The sequence below is a fragment of the Pseudorca crassidens genome, chromosome 9 (genome assembly GCF_039906515.1).
Source record: "Pseudorca crassidens isolate mPseCra1 chromosome 9, mPseCra1.hap1, whole genome shotgun sequence".
Lineage (NCBI taxonomy): Eukaryota > Metazoa > Chordata > Mammalia > Artiodactyla > Delphinidae > Pseudorca > Pseudorca crassidens.
In genome coordinates, this window is record NC_090304.1 from 78319206 (window position 1) to 78341285 (window position 22080).

Below are 22080 nucleotides of genomic sequence, written 5' to 3' on the forward strand. Positions count from 1 at the left end.
AGCCACGTGGAAAGGTAAGGTAAATATTGGATATAGATGCAGACTGAAGATAGGGCCTAAAATAGAACCTTAGTGCACAGTAGCATTTATTATAAGTAGAGAAATGAAAACTAAAAATGGATTTTGAAAAGTAGTTATCAAGAAAGTAGAATGGGAAACAAAAGCAAAAAAAGAAAATTGTTATAAGAGGCAAAAGAAAAGGTAGTTTTAAGAAAGCGGATGTGGTCAGTTGTATTAAATGCCTCAGAGTACTCACCACTCATGAGTATCATTTGCCCCAGAAGGGGTGCTGACTACCCAAGGGCCTACGTACAGAAAGTGAGGAGTTTTAGTAAAAACAAATGACGTACACATTCACTCAATGGAATATAATGCAGCTATTAAAAAACTGGGAAATTCTTTATGGACTTATATGGAACAAACTCCAGCAGAGATAGATTTACCATAAAGCCAATAAGGTTTCAGTTTCACTGTCATGGCCTCTACATCTAATTTTATATTAGTAGTTTTGCAGTATTTTTTCTTAATGAAGCCCCCCAAATTGCATAGATTCATATCAGTATACATAATATTCTACCTTCTGTGTAAGACAAGAGGGAAATTAGAATATATATTAAGGGAGGAGATCAAGATGGTGGAGTAGGAGGACATAGAACTCACCTCCCCCAACAAACACATCAAAAATACATCTACATGTGAAACAGTTCTCACTGGAAACTGGTAGAAAGACTCCTGTGCAGCCAAGGCTGAAAGAAAGATCCACATGGAATAGGGTAGGAAAGAAAGAGAAGCGATCAGGTTGGGACCTGTGCTCCAGGAAGGGTACTCAGAGGAAAAGGGAGATTACACAGGCAGAAATCCTCCCTGGGGAGTGAGTGATTCTGTTCCAGCCACATATTGGGCGCCCCAGTCCTGGGCTCCAACACAGGGAAGATGAGCCCCTAGGCTGGTTGGAGGGCTGGTGGGACTAACAGGAGGGCTGTGGGAAGCCTGTACTCGAGTTTGGGGGGAGTACACGCACACTTGCTTACTCCCAAAAGAGGGCAGAGAGGCATATTGAAACTGCGCAGGTGGCTGACTGGTTTCCTGAAACTGCTCTGGAGCACACCGCAGCCTGAGCCAAGTGAATGCTCAATCCCTGCTTACTTCATGTCACAGCTCCACACTGGAACTAGGGCTGCCACAACCAAAGAAACAGCTCAGCCATGAGACACAGAGGCAATTCAGAACCAAAGTGGTATCCTTTGGGTGAGGGCAGCCATTATGGACACTTGCACAGGCAGCACATCAAAAGCAGCCCAAACTCTGTATGTGGCCAAACTGTTGCAGCCTGCACCTGGTCACACACCAAGAGCTCACACTGGCCCCTCTTGTTTCAGCACTGCTTACGTCAGGGGCAAGAGTGCTGGTGCTGGGAGAGGGGAAGCTCACACTTAAATGGAACAGAGCTAGCTCAGACCCAACCCTTCTGGGCTTCTGCTCCAGCAACTTGGGACCCGACCCTGGCCCCAATAAGGCGGTGACAGTCCCTGAGCAGAGAGGAAGCCCCAGCTCACTCCTGGCTCTGGCCCTCCCCCACCCCCTTCTTCAGCCCCACATCCTTCCAAAGTGATAGCTGCCAGCACACCCTGAGGAAATACATGACTTGTGTTCATGTCAAATCCAGCCCTCCCACCAAAACCACTGGACACACAGGCTGTATAGGGATGCTCCCACATAAGGACACCCCTTCAAGACAGCAATAGGTAGCTGTTTCACCTAATTTCATAGAGACAGAGACTGTTAAGCAAAATGAGAAGACAGAAGAATTTGTCTCCATTGAAAGAGCAAGAGAAAAAAACAAATAATGAAACAGAAATAATTTACCAGATAAAGAACTCAAAGCAATAGTAATAAGAATTCTAACTGAATTAGGGAAAATATATACAATGGAATATTAGCCGCAAAAAAGAATGAAATTCTGCCATTTGCAACAATGTGGATGGACCTATAGAGTATTATCCTTATTGCAATAAGTCAGAGAAAGACAAGCTCTGTTATCACTTATGCAAAATCAAAAAAAGAAAACGAATGTATATTTAAAAACAGAAATAACCTTACAGATACAAAGAACAAACTAGTGGTTACCAGTGTGGAGGGTGAAAGGGTGGAACAAATAGGGGTATGGGTTAAAACAGGGGTCCCCAACCCCTGGACCGTGGACCACTACTGGTCTGTAGCCTGTTAGGAACAGGGCCGCACAGGAGGAGGTGAGCAGTGGGCAAGTGAGTGAAGCTTCATCTGCCACTCCCCATTGCTCCCCATCACTCGCATTACTGCCTGAACCATACCCCCCAACCCCATCTGTGGAAAAATTGTCTTCCACAAAACCAGTCTCTGGTGCCAAAAAGGTTGGGGACTGCTGGGTTAAAAGACACAAACTACTATGTATAAAATAGACAAGCAGCAAGGATATACTGTACAGCACAGGGAAATATAGCCATTATTTTTTAATAATGTTAAATGGAGTATAATCTATAAAAATATTGAATATCTGTGTTGTACACCTGAAACTAATATAGTGTTGTAAATGAACTATACTTCAACTTTTTAAAATAGAATATATACTTATGTATGTTTGTATTCGCATAAACAGTGATAGAATACACAAATGACCAATAAGAGCAAGACTTCCAAATGTGTATTTTATTTTTTTGATTTCTGAACATGAATATATTACCTGTACAAAATATTAGATTAAAATTTTAAGAAAATGTAATGCCATGAGTGAAGAGCAACAACAAAGCTATGATAAATAACTGTTTATTTAATTGTCTATTGGTTTAGTTTATTCCCAGATTATGAGAGTTAAACCAAAGGTTCACCCTATGTGCATGATAGCTGATGCTTCCCCTTGCTTCGAAAAAGGGATTGGGAGTTCCGATGAGGTCAGAAAATTTTTGGAGTCAGAGAATGTTGGAGTTAGAATATTAGAGCAAAAGAACTGGAAGGAGGAGCCTAGTGGTTTAAATGAAATAATAAAGCCCGAATACACCATAAGTACACAAAAAATGTAAACTTAAATTTTCATCAGTGAGTATGAGGTAGTGACTAGAAGGTCATTAGACAACAGCAACAAGAAAGAGTAATGGGTGTTTGTAAACTGTTTGTAAAACTACCTTAGTTTTAAAGGTAGTTTTTAAGTTCTCTTTGATAGACAGTAAGTGGTGAGTGTTAATAAAAGCAAAGTCTCAGACTATAGTCTAGCACAACTAAACATTTTTTAGCAAAGCAGACAAAAAACGATTGGTACTACTTGTTCGCTAAGCTCAATAAAGTCCCAGTTCTGTGTCCTTTTAGGTGCTTTGACTACACTTTATATGAAAGGTTCACTCAGACTTACACAGTCACATTCCAGAGACAAAATTTACGTGCCTTCTGGTATTGGACCATCAGAAATATTCCTGTTTAACAGCTGGAGCCAAGACTAATCAGAGATCAAACCTCAATACCATCTGTAAGGGTATAGGGTATAGACCTCCCTAGATTCTTATTCTCTGTTCATGCAAGGGTAGAGAGTGATTAAAATATTTTAGGAAAGTCCACTTAAGTATCTTAAATTTCAACAAAGAAAATCCATTTTTAACATTCATCAGGCTGTGCAACTGGCCATTAGTTTTTCCAATAAGGAACCATTTGAGACATTGATTATGCTAATTAGAAAAACAATCAAAATCTAAAGCTTGATAGTTTCTGCCTCAAGAGGATTGGCCATTTATGATTAGAATATCCAGCAAACCATCTTGTAACTGTGCATTTTTCACTGGTATTTTATGCAATCACCCCTTGACTCTAGAGTTCAAGTTTGAACTAACCCATTCATAAAAATATACTGGTTTTGCTTAAACATTTTAAGGTAAATAACAAACACTATAATAGTGGAAAAGTCTGAGGACATGGGTTTTTTAAAGAAGAAAGGAGGAAACAGTTTGGTAGTGTCATTGGAGAGCTAGAAAGTCACCTATTCTACCTTCAGACGTTGAGTTATTTTTAGTTATTTGTGCCTCCCCATAAGAGGGCTGAAGGAAAAGCAATATCCTTTAAAAAGAAGCTATGTTTCAACTGAAACAAGAAGGTGTGTACCAAAGTGCACAATGGAAATTCTTGGGAAAGTGGATACTTATGGGATCTAGGGTTGGATTAGAGGTTGTGCAGAGTGGTATGTGGAGGAGTGTCCATATAATGTATGACCTTGAACAAGTTACTTAGCTTCTCTATGCTTCAGTTTCCTCAGATGCAAAATGGAGATTCAAATAGCATCTGCCTCAAAGGCCTTAGTAAGAATTAAATTAGTTAATACTTATACAGTGCTTAAAAATAATGTCTTTAACAGTAAATGCTCAATAAATGTTAAATGGTGTTTTTATATCTTCCCCTTTTCTTCATAAGAATATTTATAAATTTTGTCAGAAGTTTATGGAACTATGAAATCAGATATCATGGAGTTTGCATGCCACACTAAAAAGGCTGGACATTTCTCAATGTTTCATTTTTCCAAATAAATATTCTTAAAATTGGTGATGATAATTTTGAGGTAACTGTTTCTTATTGGGGAATTGGGTGTCTACATTTAAAATATTTACACTATTCTAAAAAATATTTTTTACAAAAATTTTAAGGTAGTATTTTATCATTGACCAATTAAGTTATATATAAAGAGAGTGTTGAAGATGAAGTGCTTCTGTACTATTTGACCTTTATTATCCCCTTAGTTTTTCAAAAACCAGTTCCTCCATTAGAAGAGGCCCTCAAACAAATTCAGGAATCCAACTTAAAATCAGAGGTAAACCTTCCCTCTTCCCACAGACCAATAATAGGCTGGAGGTAAGTAATTTATGATTATCATGTGTCATTTACTAATATATAATAATTAAATAGTTCTCTAGTTGCTGAGTTTGTAGGCCTTTTCATCAGTTACTCCTTACCTCTGTTTTAGAGTTTACTATTTTATTTTCACACATTGAATTGAGGTAGAGTACAATATAAGCTGCTTCAAGAGTAAGGAATTTTAATTTGTTGTCTTTGGTATTACAATGCTGCCTATGTTAGTACTTTTCTATGGGAATTATCATAAAACCCATTTAAAAATATTGATATTGGTTTTACTGAGAGAAAAAAAAATTTGAGTTGTAATGATATAAATTTAGGTAAGAGGAGTAACTTTATGGTAGAAATGGGTTTTTCCTCACTGAAAATCTTTCCTGGAGATCTTTAAAAAGCTACAGTCCCTCCTGGTTCCTCTCCAGGTTAGTTTAAATGAATTATCTTGAAGCAATAGGATGGACCAACCAACCAGAGAGTACCCTCTGACATCCTGTATTTTCCATTTATTTATTATAAATGTTTCTTGAACCTACTATGTACATAGCATTATATCAGGCATTGAGAAGGGGATATGGAGAAGTGTAATATTCAAAAATATAATCCCAAGAGTATAATCTAGGAGAGAAGTAAAATAATGCTTCAAAAAGTATAGAACAGTACCAAATGGGTAATGATAATAATATTTAATATTAATTTATGTAATGATGTCTACAATTCATATGTAATTTATGTTAATATTTTACCTGTTTATAATGTTATTTACTAAAGTACTTCCATTTTTAGAATACCTGTGGCAAATAGTTCCCTTGATCAGATCTAAGAACGATTAAATTCATTCAGTCTTTATTATAGTTCAAGAAAGACTTCATGGAATAAAAAACTCTTCAGCAAAACTTTGAAGAAAATAGGAGTTAATCATGAAACAAGTGGATAGTTGGTATTCCAGACAGAGGGATGAGCATGTGGAAAGGCCAAGAGTAACAGAAGGAATGATGTGTTCTAGGAGTCAGAGATGGCTGAATAATAGAATGCAGAATACCAATAGCTCACTAGATGTGAGAATGGAGAGGTAAATGACCTACATGCTAAGGAATATAAACTTTATCCTGAGCATTTAGGAGAAGTTAAGGATTTGAGCAGATGGGAGATAAGATCAACTTTTCTTTTTTAACATATCTTTCCAATCTATTGTGAACAAGTGTTGATAACTGATTGAAAGAGGACAAAACAGGAGGCTATTTCAATATATGTAATTGAAATTATATGGGTCTAGAGCTCAAGAGAAAGATCTAGGCTTAAGACATTTGAAGCCAAAACAATGGATGAGATCACCTGTGGAGATCATATACTATGACAACAGAACTAGGTTAGAACACGAAAGAACAGTAACATTTAAGGAAGTGAAAAAAAGAGAAGCCTACAGATAGGAACAGAATGATTGATACAGGACTATATAGTAAGAGAAGGTAGAACTAAGGAAATACAGACTTTCATGGGGAAAAAAGCAGTTTACAGAGATCAAATGGCTTCTAGGGAATCAGTAAAATAAAAAGTTTGAAAAAAAAAAAGTTTGTATCAGGATACTGGCAGAAAACATGTAATGTTTAAAAGGGGTAATGAAAAAAGGTTAGTAAGGAGACTGGGAAGCCAACAGTGGATGATGAAGCAACCCTAGAACTGACAACAAAGTCAGTATTACCACCACAGACCTGAACTGAAAAGAGCTATAGCTATACGAGAGGGCTGCTAGGTAGAGTAACATTGCCACTACTAAACCAAGCCCAGAAGAGAGGAAGCCAGAGGAACAAAGTCAGCCATAAATCAAAAGGCAAGGGATCATTTGGTCTCTGCCTAGCAGAGACAAGTAGAGAAGTATGGGAAGTGAATCAGGAGGGGCAAAGAAAAAATATCCAGCTTAGAGGCAATGTGTCCACTATACTTCACAACAAAAAAGTCACACTGGCAACTTTTGTCAGAGAAATTTAAGTGGAGGGATAGGGACAGAAAAGAGATTGTGATGAGTTGGAAAGAAATGGAGAGCAAGAAAGAAAAAATACCAAGTGTAGCTTGGCTGTGAAAGGAAAAGAACTGTAGAACAATAGTCAGAGGGGATATAGGGCCAAGATATGGCTTTTTCCCTTAAGATGGAAGAGATGTTATCATGTTTAAATATGGATGTCAAACTGATGAGTAACAGAATTGCAATCTAGAAAAGTAGAGAATAAAAATGTTAAGTGTCTTAAGTACCTATTATTTGGACATTGATTAGCAAGGGTTATACATATGAAAGAGATATGGTCCTCTGCCCAAGAAGGGTTTGCAGTTACATTATAATACTCTTTAATGGTAGTTACAGTTACAGAAATACTAGCAAAATGGTAAAGAATTATGAAATTTGACGTTGGAGAGGAGACTTAAAGAATGAGTACCCATTGTCTTCTAAAGTAGCATAGGTTGATTTTAGGCATGTTCAGGCCTACATTGTTGTAAAAGACAAAGACACCTAAGGAAATAGAACTTGTTCAGAGTGGCAGGACTGTAGTATGTGTTGCTGGTAGGACAGGAGATTATCTAGAAATGTAGATTGAGATCAGATATGAAATGCTTGTATGTCTAGGAACTTTTAATTTCTATCCTATAACTAGTAGAGAATCAGTGGAGGTTTTTAAGCATGAAGTGATATAATCCTCTTTATTATTATTGAAAGATAATTGGTATGAATGTTGGAGAATGAAAAGAGTGGAAAGAAATTGGAAGCAAGGAGACTAAAAAAACTTAATGGGCTAATCCAAGGGATAGATCATTACTGCCTAAACTAAAATAGTACTATTTTGTATAGTGAGAAAAGGATAAATCTGACAAAGAATAAAAATATTTTCAGTGGTTAGAAGGAAAAGATGAGAGAAGAAAAAATGAAAATGCCTTTTCACAGCAGAGAAGAGACATAAATAAGGGTTTAAGAATATTGATCAAATAGAAGTGTAAGAATTGGAGTAGGGAAGGTGGGAGATGAAGAGGATGTGAGCTTACCTCCCCTGACAAAGAATTCAAAAATACATCCACATGTGGAACAATTCTAATGGAAAACTAACTGGAAACATGTAGAAGGACTCCTATACAACCAAGGCTGTAAGAAAGATACACATGTAATTGGCTAGGATGGCAAGAAAAGCATCAGGTAAGAGGCCTGTGCCTCTGGGAGAGGACTAAGAGGAAAATGGAGATCATACAGGCAGACATTCACCCTGGGAAGTGAGTGGGTCAAGCCACAGACTGGACGTCCCCCTCCTGGGGTCCTACATATAGGAGACAAGCCCCTTTGGCTGCTTGGAGAACCACTGAAAGGCTAGAGAAGCCTAGACTCCACTCATGAGGAGTGTGCAAGTGTTAGCTTACCACCAGACAGGGCAGAGAAAGGTGTGCCCTCATGGCTGCTGCCTTGCCACACCCCCCAGTCTGAGCCGAGTGAATGTCAAGCCCTGCTCACTCCAAGCCACAGCTTGGCCCTGGATCTAGGCCAGACAGGACCTGGGAAAAGACTCAATCTAAAGATGCAGAGGCTACCTAGGGTCTGGGGTGTGGTCTAAGTGGAATAGTGTCCATTGTTGGCAGTTACTTAAACAGCACCCCAGAAGCAGCCCAGATTTCTGATGGCAGTGCAGGTGCTTGAACTCCCATGACCACCATTCCATGCTCCCCAGTTCCAGACAAGCAAACGCTCCAACCCCTCCCACTCCATGCCATAGCCTTACACTAGATCTGGGACAAACACAACAGGGGAAAAGATGCAAACTTAGGCTACATCTGAGTGGAGTCACAGATGCCTACAGGGCAGCATATCAGCCCTCTATAAGCACCTGAGCCCCATTTGCTTCAGCACTCCCCACCTTTGGGTCAAAGGCCCAGTGCAAGAAGAAGGAAAAACACACACTTATAGGAAGCAGAACCAGCTTGAGCCGAAATCTCAGGGCCTCTGCTTCAGCAACTTCAGAGCAGATCTCACCCCTGACAGGGCAGTGATGGCCACTAAGCAGAGTGGAAGTACATCTCATGCCCCACACAGGCTCTAACTCCTCCATTACTAGCCACATTCCCTACCAAGGTGATAGAGGCCAGCGTACCATGAGGAAAGATATGACTGGCATCCACATCAAATCCACCAAATGCACTGGGCACACACAGTCTGCATAGGGACACACCCACATAAGAACACCCCTTCAAGACCACAATAGGTAACTGTTTCACCCAAAATCATAGAGATACAGAAAGTTAAATACAGTAAAAAGGCAGAGGAACCTGCAACCTAAGATTGTCTACCCAGCAAGATTATCATTTAGAATAGAAGGTGAGATAAAGAACTTCTCAGACAAGCAAAAACTAAAAGAATTCAGCAATACTAAACCTACCCTAAAAGAAATGTTGATGGGTCTTCTCAAAATGGAAAAGAAGTAAGAATCTATCAGAAAGGGAAAAATCCCAATAGGAAAGACATATGTATGGGGATTGAAGATCACTTAAATAAGCCAGTACATAGATTAAAAGACAAAAAGTTGTAAAAGCAACTCCTACTACAATAAATACTTATGGGATAAACATGAAGCTGTAAAAAATACATCAAAAACAAAATATGGGGGAGGGGAGTAAAAAAAGTAGATCTTTTAGAATGTGTTCAAAGTTAAATGACTATGAGTTCAAAGCAAGTAGATATAATTATGAGTTAACATATATGAACCCCATGGTAACCACAAAGCAAAAACCTACAATAGATACACAACAACCAAAAAGAAAGAAACTCAAGCATACTACAAAAGAATATCATCAAACCATAATGGGAGAAACAAAAAGAAGAAATCAACAGAGGAAAAAATACAAAACAACTGGAAAACAAGTAATAAAATGGCAATAAGTACATACCTATCAATAAATTACTCTAAATATCAATGGATTAATGCTTTAATCAAAAGAAATAGGATAGCTGATTGGTTTAAAAAAAAAAAGAACAAGACCCTTCAATATGCTGCCTACAAGAGACTCACTTCAGGGCAAAAGACACAAACAAACTGAAAGTAAGGGGATAGAAAAGGATATTTCATGCAAATGGAAATGACAAGAAAGCAGGGCTAGCAATACTCTTATCAGACAAAATAAAACAGAGGCTATAATGAAAGACAAAAAGAGCATTATATAATGATTTAAAGGGATCAATACAAGAAGAGGATATATACTCTTTAACATATACACACCCAATACAGGAGCAACTAAATGTATAAAGAAAATACTAACAGACATAAAGGGAGAAATTGACAATAGTACAATAATTGTAGGAGACTTTAACACCCCATGGATATCAATGGACAAATCATCTAGAAAGAAAATCAGTAAGGCAATAGTGGACCTAAATGACACAGCATGACTAGTTGGACTTAACTGATATCTTCAGGACATTTCATCCAAAACCAGCAGAATACACATTCTTTTCAAGTGCACATGCAATGTTCTCCAGGATATATCACATACTAGGTCACAAAACAAGCCTCAACAAATTTAAGAGGATAGACATTATATCAAGCATTTCTTTCAACCTCAGTGGTATCAATTAGAAATCAACTACAGAAAGAAAAACAGAAAAGAACAAACACATGGAGACTAAACAACATGCAACTAAATACCAAGGGTCAATGACGAAATCAAAGAGTAAATCAGAAAATACCTCAAAACAAATGAAAGTAGAAAACAACTTTCCAAAATTTGGGGGATACAGCAAAAGCAGTTCTAAGAAGGAAATTCATAGCAAAACAGGCCTTCCTCGAGAAATAAGGAAAATCTCAAACAACCTAACCTACCATGTAAAAGAATTAGACAAAGAACAAACAAGGCCCAAAGTCAGCAGAAGGAAGGAAATAATGATATCACATACACATGGAATCTAAAAAATAATGCAAATGAATCTACATACAAAAAAGAAACTGACAGAAAGATTGGTTCAAGATGGCGGAGTAGAAGGACGTGTGCTCACTCCTTCTTGTGAGAGCACCGGAATCACAGCTAACTGCTGAACAATCATTGACAGGAAGACATTGGAACTCACCGAAAAAATACCCCACATTGAAAGTCAAAGGAGAAGTTACAATGAGACAGTAGGAGGTGCTCAATCACAATAAAATCAAATCCCATATCTGCTGGGCGGGTGACCCACAAACTGGAGAACACTCATACCACAGAGGTCCACCCACTGGAATGAAGGTTCTAAGCCCAACGTCAAGCTTCCCGACCTGGGGGTCTGGCAATGGGAGGAGGAATTCCTAGAGAATCAGACTTTGACAGCTAGAGAGATTTGATTGCAGGATTTCGACAGGACTGGGGGAAACAGAGACTCCTCTCATGGAGGGCACACACAAAGTAGTGTGCACACTGGGACCAAGGGGAAGGAGCAGTGACCGCATAGGAGACTGAACGAGACCTGCTACTGTTGGAGGGTCTTCTGCAGAGGTGGGGGGTGGCTGTGGCTCACCGTGAGGAAAAGGACACTGGCAGTAGAAGTTCTGGGAAGTACTCCTTCGCGTGAGCCCTCCCAGAGTCCACCATTAGCCCCACCAAAGAGCCGGGTAGGCTCCAGTGTTGGATCGCCTCAGGCCAAACAACCAACAGGGAGGGAACCCAGCCCCACCCATCAGCAGACAAGCTGATTAAAGTTTTACTGAGCTCTGCCCAGCACAGCAACCCCCAGCTCTACCCACCATCAGTCCCTCCCATCAGGAAACTTACACAAGCCTCTTCGATAGCCTCATCCACTAGAGGGCAGACAGCAGAAGCAAGAAGAACTACAGTCCTGCAGGCTATGGAACAAAAACCACATTCACAGAAAGATAGACAAGATGAAAAGGCAGAGAGCTATGTACCAGATAAAGGAACAATATAAAACCCCAGAAAAACAAAAAAAAATGAAGTGGAGATAGGCAACCTTCCAGAAAAAGAATGCAAAAAAATGATAGTGAAGATGATCAAGGACCTCAGAAAAAGAATGGAGGCAAAGATCGAGAAGATGCAAGAAATGTTTAACAAAGACCTAGAAAAATTAAAGAAAAAACACCTACAAGAATTAAAGAACAAACAAACAGAGATGAACAATGCAATAACTGAAATGAAAAATACACTAGAAGGAATCAATAGCAGAATAACTGAGACAGAAGTATGGGTGAGTGACCTGGAAGATAAAATAGTGGAAATAACTACCGCAGAGCAGAATAAAGAAAAAAGAATGAAAAGAAATGAAGACAGCCTAAGAGACTTTGGGGACAACATTAAATACACCACCATTCTAATTACAGGGGTCCAAGAAGGAGAAGAGAGAGAGAAAGGACCCAGGAAAATATTTGAAGAGATTATAGTCGAAAACTTCCCTAACATGGGAAAGGAAATAACCACCCAAGTCCAGGAAGCGCTGAGAGTCCCAGGGAGGATAAACCCAAGGAGAAACACGCAAAGACACATAGTAATCAAATTTACAAAAAATTAAAGACAAAGGAAACTTATTGAAAGCAACAAGGGAAAAATGAAAAATAACATACAAGGGAACTCCCATAAGGTTAACAGCTGATTTCTCAGCAGAAACTCTACAAGCCAGAAGGGAGTGGCATGATACACTTAAAGTGATGAAAGGGAAAAATCTGAAACCAAGATTACTCTCCCCAGCAAGGATCTCATTGAGATTCAAAGGAGAAAGCAAAAGCTTTACAGACAGGCAAAAGCTAAGACAATTCAGCACCACCAGACGAGCTTTGAAACAAATACTAAAGGAAATTCTCTAAGTGGGAAACACAAAAGAAGAAAAGGACCTACAAAAACAAACCCATAACAATTAAGAAAATGGTAATATGAACATACGTATGGATAATTACCTTTAACGTGAATGGATTAATGCTGCAACCAAAAGACACAGGCTCACTGAATGGATACAAAAACAAGACCCATATATATGCTGTCTAAAAGAGACCCACTTCAGACCTAGGGACACATACAGATTGAAAGTGAAGGGATGGAAAAAGATATTGCATGCAAATGGAAGTCAAAAGAAAACTGTAGTAGCAATACTCATTTCAGATAAAATAGGCTTTAAAATAAAGAATGTTACAAGAGACAATGAAGGACACTACATAATGTTCAAGTGATGAATCCAAGAAGAAGATAGAACAACTGTAAATATATATACACCCAACATAGAAGCACCTCAATACATAAGGCAACTGCTAACAGCTATAAAAGAGGAAAACAACAGTAACACAATAATAGTGGGGGACGTTAACACCTCACTTACACCAATGGAGAGATCATCCAGACAGACAATTAATAAGGAAACACAAGCTTTAAATGACACAATAGACCAGATAGATTTAATTGCTATTTATATGACATTCCATCCAAAAAAAACATATTACACTTTCTTCTCAAATGCACATGGAACATTCTCGAAGATAGATCACATCTTGGGTAACAGATCAAGCCTCAGTAAATTTGAGAAAACTGAAATCATATCAAGCATCTTTTCTGACCACAACGTTATGAGATTACAAGTCAATTTCATGAGAAAAACTGTAAAAAACACAAACACATGGAAGCTAAACAATACGTTACTAAATAACCAAGAGATTACTGAAGAAATCAAAGAGGAAATTAAAAAATATCTAGTGACAAATTACAACAAAAACACGATGATTCAAAACCTATGGGATGCAGCAAAAGCAGTTCTAAGAGGGAAGTTTATAGCAATGAAAGCCTACCTCAAGAAACAAGAAAAATCTCAAATAAACAATCTAACCTTACACCTAAAGGAACTAGAGAAAGAAGAACAAACAAAACCCATAGTTAGTAAAAGGAAAGAAATCCTAAAGATCAGAGCAGAAATAAATGAAATAGAAACAAAGAAAACAGTAACAAAGATCAATAAAACTAAAAGCTGATTCTTTGAGAAGATAAACAAAATTGATAAACCATTAGCCACACTCATCAAGAAAAAGAGGGAGTGGACTCAAATCAATAAAATTAGAAATGGAAAAGGAGAAGTTACAACAGACACCGCAGAAATACAAAGCATCCTAAGAGACTGCTACAAGCAACTCTATGCCAGTAAAATGGACAACGTGGAGGAAATGGACAAATTCTTAGAAAGGTACAACCTTCCAAGACTGAACCAGGAAGAAATAGAAAATATAAACAGACCAATCACTAGTAATGAAATTGAAACTGTGATTAAAAATCTTCCAAACAACAGTCCAGGACCCAGATGACTTCACAGGTGAATTCTATCAGTTAGAGAAGAGCTAACCCCTATTCTTCTCAAACTCTTCACAAAACTTGCAGAAGAAGGAACACTCCCAAACTCATTCTATGAGAACACCATCACCCTGATACCAAAAACAGACAAAGATACTACCAAAAAAAAAAAAAATACAGACCAATATCACTGATGAATATAGATGCAAAAATTCTCAACTAAACACTAGCAAACAGAATCCAACAACACATTAAAAGGATCATACACCATGATCATGTGGGATTTATCCCAGGGATGCAAGGATTCTTCAATATACACAAATCAATCAATGTGATACACCATATTAACAAATTGAAGAATAAAAACCATATGATCATCTCAGTAGATGCAGAAAAAGCTTTTGACAAAATTCAACACCGATATATAATTAAAAAACTCTCCAGAAAGTAGGCATACAGGGGACCTACCACAGCATAATAAAGGCCATATATGACAAACCCACAGAAAACATCATTCTCAATGGTGAAAACTGTAAGCATTTCCTCTAAGATCAGGAATAAGACAAGAATGTCCACTCTTGCCACTATTATTCAACATAGTTTTGGAAGTCCTAGCCACGGCAATCAGAGAGGAAAAAGAAATAAAAGGAATACAAATTGGAAAAGAAGAAGTAAAAGTGTCACTGTTTGCAGATGACATAATAGTATACACAGAGCATCCTAAAGATGCCACCAGAAAACTACTAGAGCTAATCAATGAATTTGGTAAAGTTGCAGGATACAAAATTAATGCACAGAAATCTCTTGCATTCCTATACACTAACGATGAAAAATCTGAAAGAGAAATTAAGGAAACACTCACATTTACCATTGCAACACAAAGAATAAAATATCTAGGAATAAACCTACCTAAGGAGGTAAAAGACCTGTATGCAGAAAACTATAAGACACTCATGAAAGAAATTAAAGATGATAAAAACAGATGGAGAGATAAACCATGCTCTTGGATTGGAAGAATCAACATCGTGAAAATGACTATACTACCCAAAGCCATCTACAGATTGAACGCAATCCCTATCAAATTACCAATGGCATTTATTACAGAACTAGAACAAAAAATCTTAAAATTTGTATGAAGACACAAAAGACCCCGAATAGCCAAAGCAGCCTTGAGGAAAAACACTGGAGCTGGAGGAATCAGACTCCCTGACTTCATACTATACTACAAAGCTACAGTAATCAAGACAATATGGTACTGGCACAAAAACAGAAATATAGATCAATGGAACCAGATAGAAAGACGAGAGATAAACCCATGCACATATGGTCACCTTATCTTTGATAAAGGAGGCAGGAATATACAGTGGAGAAAAGACAGCCTCTTCAATAAGTGGTGCTGGGAAAACTGGACAGGTACATGTAAAAGTATGAGATTAGATCACTCCCTAACACCATACACAAAAATAAGCTAAAAATGGATTAAAGACCTAAACGTAAGGCCAGAAACTATCAAACTCTTAGAGGAAAACATAGACAGAACACTCTATGACATAAATCACAGCAAGATCCTTTTTGACTCACCTCCTAGAGAAATGGAAATAAAACAAAAATAAACAAATGGGACCTAATGAAACTTCAAAGCTTTTGCACAGCAAAGGAAACCATAAACAAGACCAAAAGACAACCCTCAGAATGGGAGAAAATATTTGCAAATGAAGCAACCGACAAAGGATTAATCTCCAAAATTTACAAGCAGCTCATGCAGCTCAATAACAAAAAAACAACCCAATCCAAAAATGGGCAGAAGACCTAAACAGACATTTCTCCAAAGAAGATATACAGACTGCCAACAAACACATGAAAGAATGCTCAACATCATTAATCATTAGGGAAATGCAAATCAAAACTACAATGAGATATCATCTCACACTGGTCAGAATGGCCATCATCAAAAAATCTAGAAACAATAAATCCTGGAGAGTGTGTGGAAAAAAGGGAACACTGCTGGTGGAAATGTGAATTGGTACAGCCACTATGGAGAACAGTATGGAGGTCCCTTAAAAAACTAAAAGTAGAACTACCATACGACCCAGCAATCCCACTACTGGGCATATACCCTGAGAAAACCATAATTCAAAAAGAGTCATGTACCAAAATGTTCATTGCAGCTCTATTTACAATAGCCAGGAGATGGAAACAACCTAAGTGTCCATCAATGGATGAATGGATAAAGAAGATGTGGCACATATATACAATGGAATATTACTCAGCCATAAAAAGAAACGAAATTGTTATTTATAGTGAGGTGGATGGACCTAGAGTCTGTCATACAGAGTGAAGTAAGTCAGAAAGAGGAAAAGAAATACCGTATGCTAACACATATATATGGAATCTAAGAAAAAAAATTAAAAAGGTCATGAAGAACCTGGGGCAAGAAGGGAATAAAGACACAGATCTACTAGAGAATGGACTTGAGGATATGCAGATGGGGAAGGGTAAGCTGTGCCAAAGAGAGTGGCATGGACATATATACACTACCAAACGTAAAATAGATAGCTAGTGGGAAGCAGCCACATAGCACAGGGAGATCAGCTCGGTGCTTTGTGACCACCTAGAGTGTTTGGATAGGGAGGGTGAGAGAGAGAGGGATGCAAGAGGGAAGATATATGGGAACATATGTATATGTATAACTGATTCACTTTGTTATAAAGCAGAAACTAACACACCATTGTAGAGCAATAATACTTCAATAAAGATGTTAAAAAAAATAAAACCATAAGAGAATACTATGATCAGTTATAGCCAACAAACTGGACAACCTAGAAGAAATGGACAAATTTCTACAAACATAGAGCTTACAAAAACTGAGTCAAGAAGAAACAGACAATTTGAACAGACCAGTCACTAGATGTGAAATAAAATTTGCAATTAAAAAAAGACTCCCAGCAATCAAAATTCCAGGATGGGACAGCTCCACAGGGGAATTCTATCAAATGTATAAAGAAGAACTAATAACTGTCCTAATCAAACTATTCCAAAACTTTAAGAGGATAGAACACTCCAGATTCATTCTACAAGGCCACACTTACTGTGATACCAAAACCATGCAAAGACACTACAAAGAAATTAAATTACAGGCCAGTATTTTTGATGAATATAGATGCAGAAATCTTCAACAAAATATTCACAAACTGAATCCAACAATACATAAAAAGGATCATATATCATGATCAAGTTGGATTTATTCCAGGGTCACAAGAGTTGTTCACATTCACAAATCAATCACTAGGATCCACCACATTTAGAAAAGGAAAGATAAAAATTATGATTGTCTCTATAGATACAGAAAAAATATTTAACAAAATTCAATATTTATCATAAAAACTCTCATCAAAGTTTGTATGGAGGGAACATATCTCAACATAATAAAGTTCATTTATGACAAACCCACAGCCAAATCATACTCAATTATGAAAAATGAAAGTTTTTCTTTAAAATCAGGAACAAGACAAGAATGCCCACTTTTGCTACTTCTGTTTAACATAGTGTTGGAAGTCCTAACCACAGCAATCAGACAAGAAAAAGTAATAAAATATATGCAGATTTTAAGAGGAAGAGGTAAAACTGTCACTATTTGCAGATGACATGACACTCTATATAGAGAACCCTAAAGTCTCCACCGAAGAACTATTAGAACTGATGTATTCAGAAAGGTTGCAGGATACAAGAATAATATACAGAAATCTGTTGTCTTTCTATACACTAGTAATGAAATATCAGAAAGAGAAAGTAAACAATCCTGTTTATAATCACATAAGAAAATAAAATACTTAGGAATAAACTTAACCAAGGAGGTGAGAGACCTGTACTCTGAAAACTATAAAACACTGATAAAGGAAATTGAAGATGATCCAAAAAAATGGAAAGATATCCCATGCTCTTGGGTTGGAGGGAGTGATATTATTAAAATAGACATACTATCCAAAGCAATCTACAGATTTAAGCACTCTCTATCAAAATACCCATGACATTTTTCATAGAACTAGAACAAATAATCCTAAAACTTATATAGAATCACAAAAGATGCTGAATTGCCAAAGCAATCCTGAGTAAAAAGAACAAAGCTAGAGGCATAACCCTCCCAGACTTCAGACTATACTACAAAGCTACAGTAATCAAAACAACGTGGTATTGGCACAACAACAGACACATAGATTAATGGAATGGAACAGAACAGAGAGCCCAGAAATAAACCCACACACTTATGGTCAATTAACCAATGACAAAGGAGGCAAGAATATACAACGGAGAAAAGACACATAGTCCAGGGAAAACTGGACAGCTACATGTAAAAGAATGAAATTAAAACATTCTCTAACACTGTATGCAAAAATAAACTCTTAATGGATTAAAGACCTAAATGTAAGACTGGAAACCATAAAACTAGAAGAAAACGTAAGGGTAATGCTCTTTGATGTAAATTATAGCAATATTTTTTTGGATCTGTCTCCTAAAGCAAAGGAAATAAGAGCAAAAATAAACAGATTGGATCTAATTAAACATAAAACCCTTTGCACAACAAAGGAAACCATAGACAAAGCAAAAAGACAACCTACTCAATGGGAGAAAATATTTGTAAATATTTTTTACAAGGGGTAAGGGGTTAATAGCAAAAATATATAAACAGCTCATACAACTCAACTCAATACAGCAAAAAGAAACAACCCAATCAAAAAACAGACAGAAGACCTGAATGGATGTTTTTCCAAAGAAGACATACAGATGGCCAACAGGCATATGAAAAGATGCTCAACATCACTTTCGACTTAGTAGAGAAATGCAAATCAAAACCACAATGACATATCACCTTACACCTGTCAGAATGGCCATCATCAAAATGTATACAAATAACAAATATTGAAGAGGATGTGGAGAAAATGGAACCCTAGTACACTATTGGTGGGAATGTAAACTGGTGCAACCACCATGGGAAACAGTATGGAGATTCCTCAAAAAACTAAAAATAGAACTACCGTATGATCCAGTAATTCCACTCATGGGTATATATCTGGAAAAAATGAAATCACTAATTCAAAAACATACACGCACCCCAATGTTCATAGCAGCACCGTTTACAATAGCCAAGACATGGAAGCATCCCAGGTTCCCAGATGATTGGATTAAGAAGATGTGTTTTATATATGTGGTGGAATATTACTCAGCCATAAAAAAGAATGAAATTCTGCCATTTGCAGCAACATGGATGGACCTAGAGGATACAATGCTTAATGAAGTAAGTCAGACAAAGACAAAATACTGTATGATATTACCTACATGTGAAATCTAAATAATAATACGTATGGATGTCCATGCAAAACATAAAGACACACAGATAGAGAAACAAACTTATGGTTGCCAGAGGAGAGGGGGGGAAGGACAAGTTAGGGATATGAGATTAGCTGATACAAACTACTATATATAAAATAGATAAACAATAAGAATATACTGTATAGCATAGGAAATTGTGCCCATTATCTTACCTGTAATGGAGCATAATCTGCAAAAATACTGAATCAGTTGCCATATACCTGAATTTAACACAATATTATAGATCAACAAAAAATAAATTAATTTTAAAAAATAAGAGTAATGTGATAGGTTTCATATAGAATAAAATGTCCCTTGATAGTAAAAAAAAAACAACTGGAGTTTGGATAAAACAATGCAGGAAAATCAAGAGGTATCCAGCCATGAGTTTAAAAGGACCTATGTTAAAAGGGTGGTAGTGAAATAGAAAAGAAAGACAGAAGGAAAAGGTATTTCATGGAAAGACTAGATTATGACTTTGGTGTATGGTGGAATAATGAAAATGAAAAAAACAGAAAAATCAAAAGAACCTGAAATTTTGAGTCTTTGATAATTGAGGGAACTTGATGAATTTAAAAATTAAAAAGAATGTAATGAAAACGTACAGGTTTGGCAAGATATTATTAAACGTCATTTGAGCCTTCTGAGTTTAGGGAGTAAATATCCAAGTAGAAATGTATAAAACCAGTTTGACCTAAGATGAAACAAGAGGTCAAGGCTATGGAAATAAATTTTAAAGTCCTGATTGTGTATGTTGCTCAATTTTTATGTGTACTTATGTCTCCCCAACCAGATTGTAGTATTGTAGAGAACAATGGCTAAATCTTACACATGCAGATATTCCCTATGGTGCTTAGCTCAGTGCTATGCATGTTGGAGGTATTCAATAAATACTTTGAATACAGAAACATCACTGGCATAATGAAAACTTCTCAGAGGATATAAACTTGACCTGAAGTTTAATAGATGAGAAAGATATTCATCAAGACATTGAGAGGGAACTCCAGAAAGAGGGAACTCCAGAAAGAGGGAACAAGTAGTGCATGAAAAGGAAAGAAGGTATGAAAGGACATGTTGTATTAAGGGAACTGAAAGTAGGTCGTTTATTTTGTGGGGTTTTTTGTTTGTTTTTAATTTTATTTTATTTTATATTGGAGCATAGTTGATTAACATTGTTGTGTTAGTTTCAGATGTACAGCAAAGTGATTCAGTCATGCATATACATGTATCTATTCTTTTGCAATTTATTTTCCCATTTAGGTTATTACAGAATATTGAGCAGTGTTCCCTGTGCTATACAGTAGGTCCTTGTTGGTTATCTATTTTAAATAAAGTAGTGCATACATGTCAATCCCAAGTCTATCCCTCCACCCCACCCTTCCCCGCTGGTAACCATAAGTTCATAGGTAGTTCATTTTGACTAGTGTGTACAGTGAGAAATTGTAGGCAGTTAGGTTGTTTAGAAAGGAAACCATGAGTTAAATCATGAAGAGCCTTGTTAAGGAGTTTGTCCTAAAAACAATTGCTGAAAAATTTGAAGAAAGCATATAACATTTACATTTTAGAAATATTGCCAGAATGAGAAAGAGTAAGGTAAGACTAAAAGTGGGAAAATCAGATAAAATGGTACTTTATTTAATGAAAACAATGGCTTCTTAAGACCTGTTTAGGAGGTAGAATCAATGTGATTTGGTAATTTTTTAAGAACTGAAAAGTGAATGGGAGGAATCAAGGATGACTCTGGAGATGGAGTTTGGTCAGTTAATGGATAGTGAAACCATGTAACAAAATAAGGACCATTCAGTACAAAGAGGTTTAAGGGAGAGAGTAACTGGAAGAATGATGATAAACTGTGAGTTTGAGTTACTTATGGGCTACTCTGGAGTCAATTTCTCATTTGTAAGATGTCTGGGCCGTGAATATAGATATGATAGCTGTCAATGAATGGATAAAGTTAAAGCCATGGTTCAATACCCACCAGTGGGGGTCTTGGTTCAGCTAAACAATCAAACTCCCATGACTACAATAGACCAGGTTTGCCTCAATTAGAAGACATAAAACATTGCATGTCGATAGGCAACATTCTTCAACAGGAGGACTTCTCATGGCATGCCACAAAACAGTCAAAGTGCTGATCTTTGCTGTGCCCCTATTCCCACAAGTGATGACATCACAATGAGCAGACAGCCACCCTGGGTTAGAAATCCCATGTTCCAAACAGAAGCCAATATTTCTTGTAATGGCTCTATATGAATAGTTTCCATGCAAGAGATATGTCCAGTTATAAGAATTACCACACTCAGGGAAACCTAAAGCTATAGCTTCCTACCAGGTATCTATGATTTATTCACAGTTGTCCCAGTACAGATAGAGTTTACCAATAAAGGGTCATTTTTTACATAGTCAATGTGCCTGAAACACAGTTCAAGTCCTGCTAGTAATCCAGGGAACAGAGTTAGAAAATTAACCCAAAGTTGAATTGGTCCACAGAGGATGGATTTTGTTAACCCTTCACTCAGATACAGATACAGATAAGATCACACAGACAGTATAAATAAGATTACACAGAGTATGGATATA

The 22080-nt window shown here is 37.1% G+C and overlaps 1 protein-coding gene across 7 annotated transcripts in view; it reads left to right on the plus strand.

The window, feature by feature from the left end:
- CEP126 (centrosomal protein 126) overlaps positions 1–22080 on the plus strand; it is a 116970-nt gene that overhangs the window by 39224 nt on the left and 55666 nt on the right. For all 7 annotated transcript variants that reach the window (XM_067750811.1, XM_067750805.1, XM_067750806.1 and 4 more), the window contains one exon: positions 4752–4863. In XM_067750811.1, the coding sequence (XP_067606912.1) occupies positions 4752–4863 (112 nt within the window). The remainder of the gene's footprint in view (positions 1–4751; positions 4864–22080) is intronic.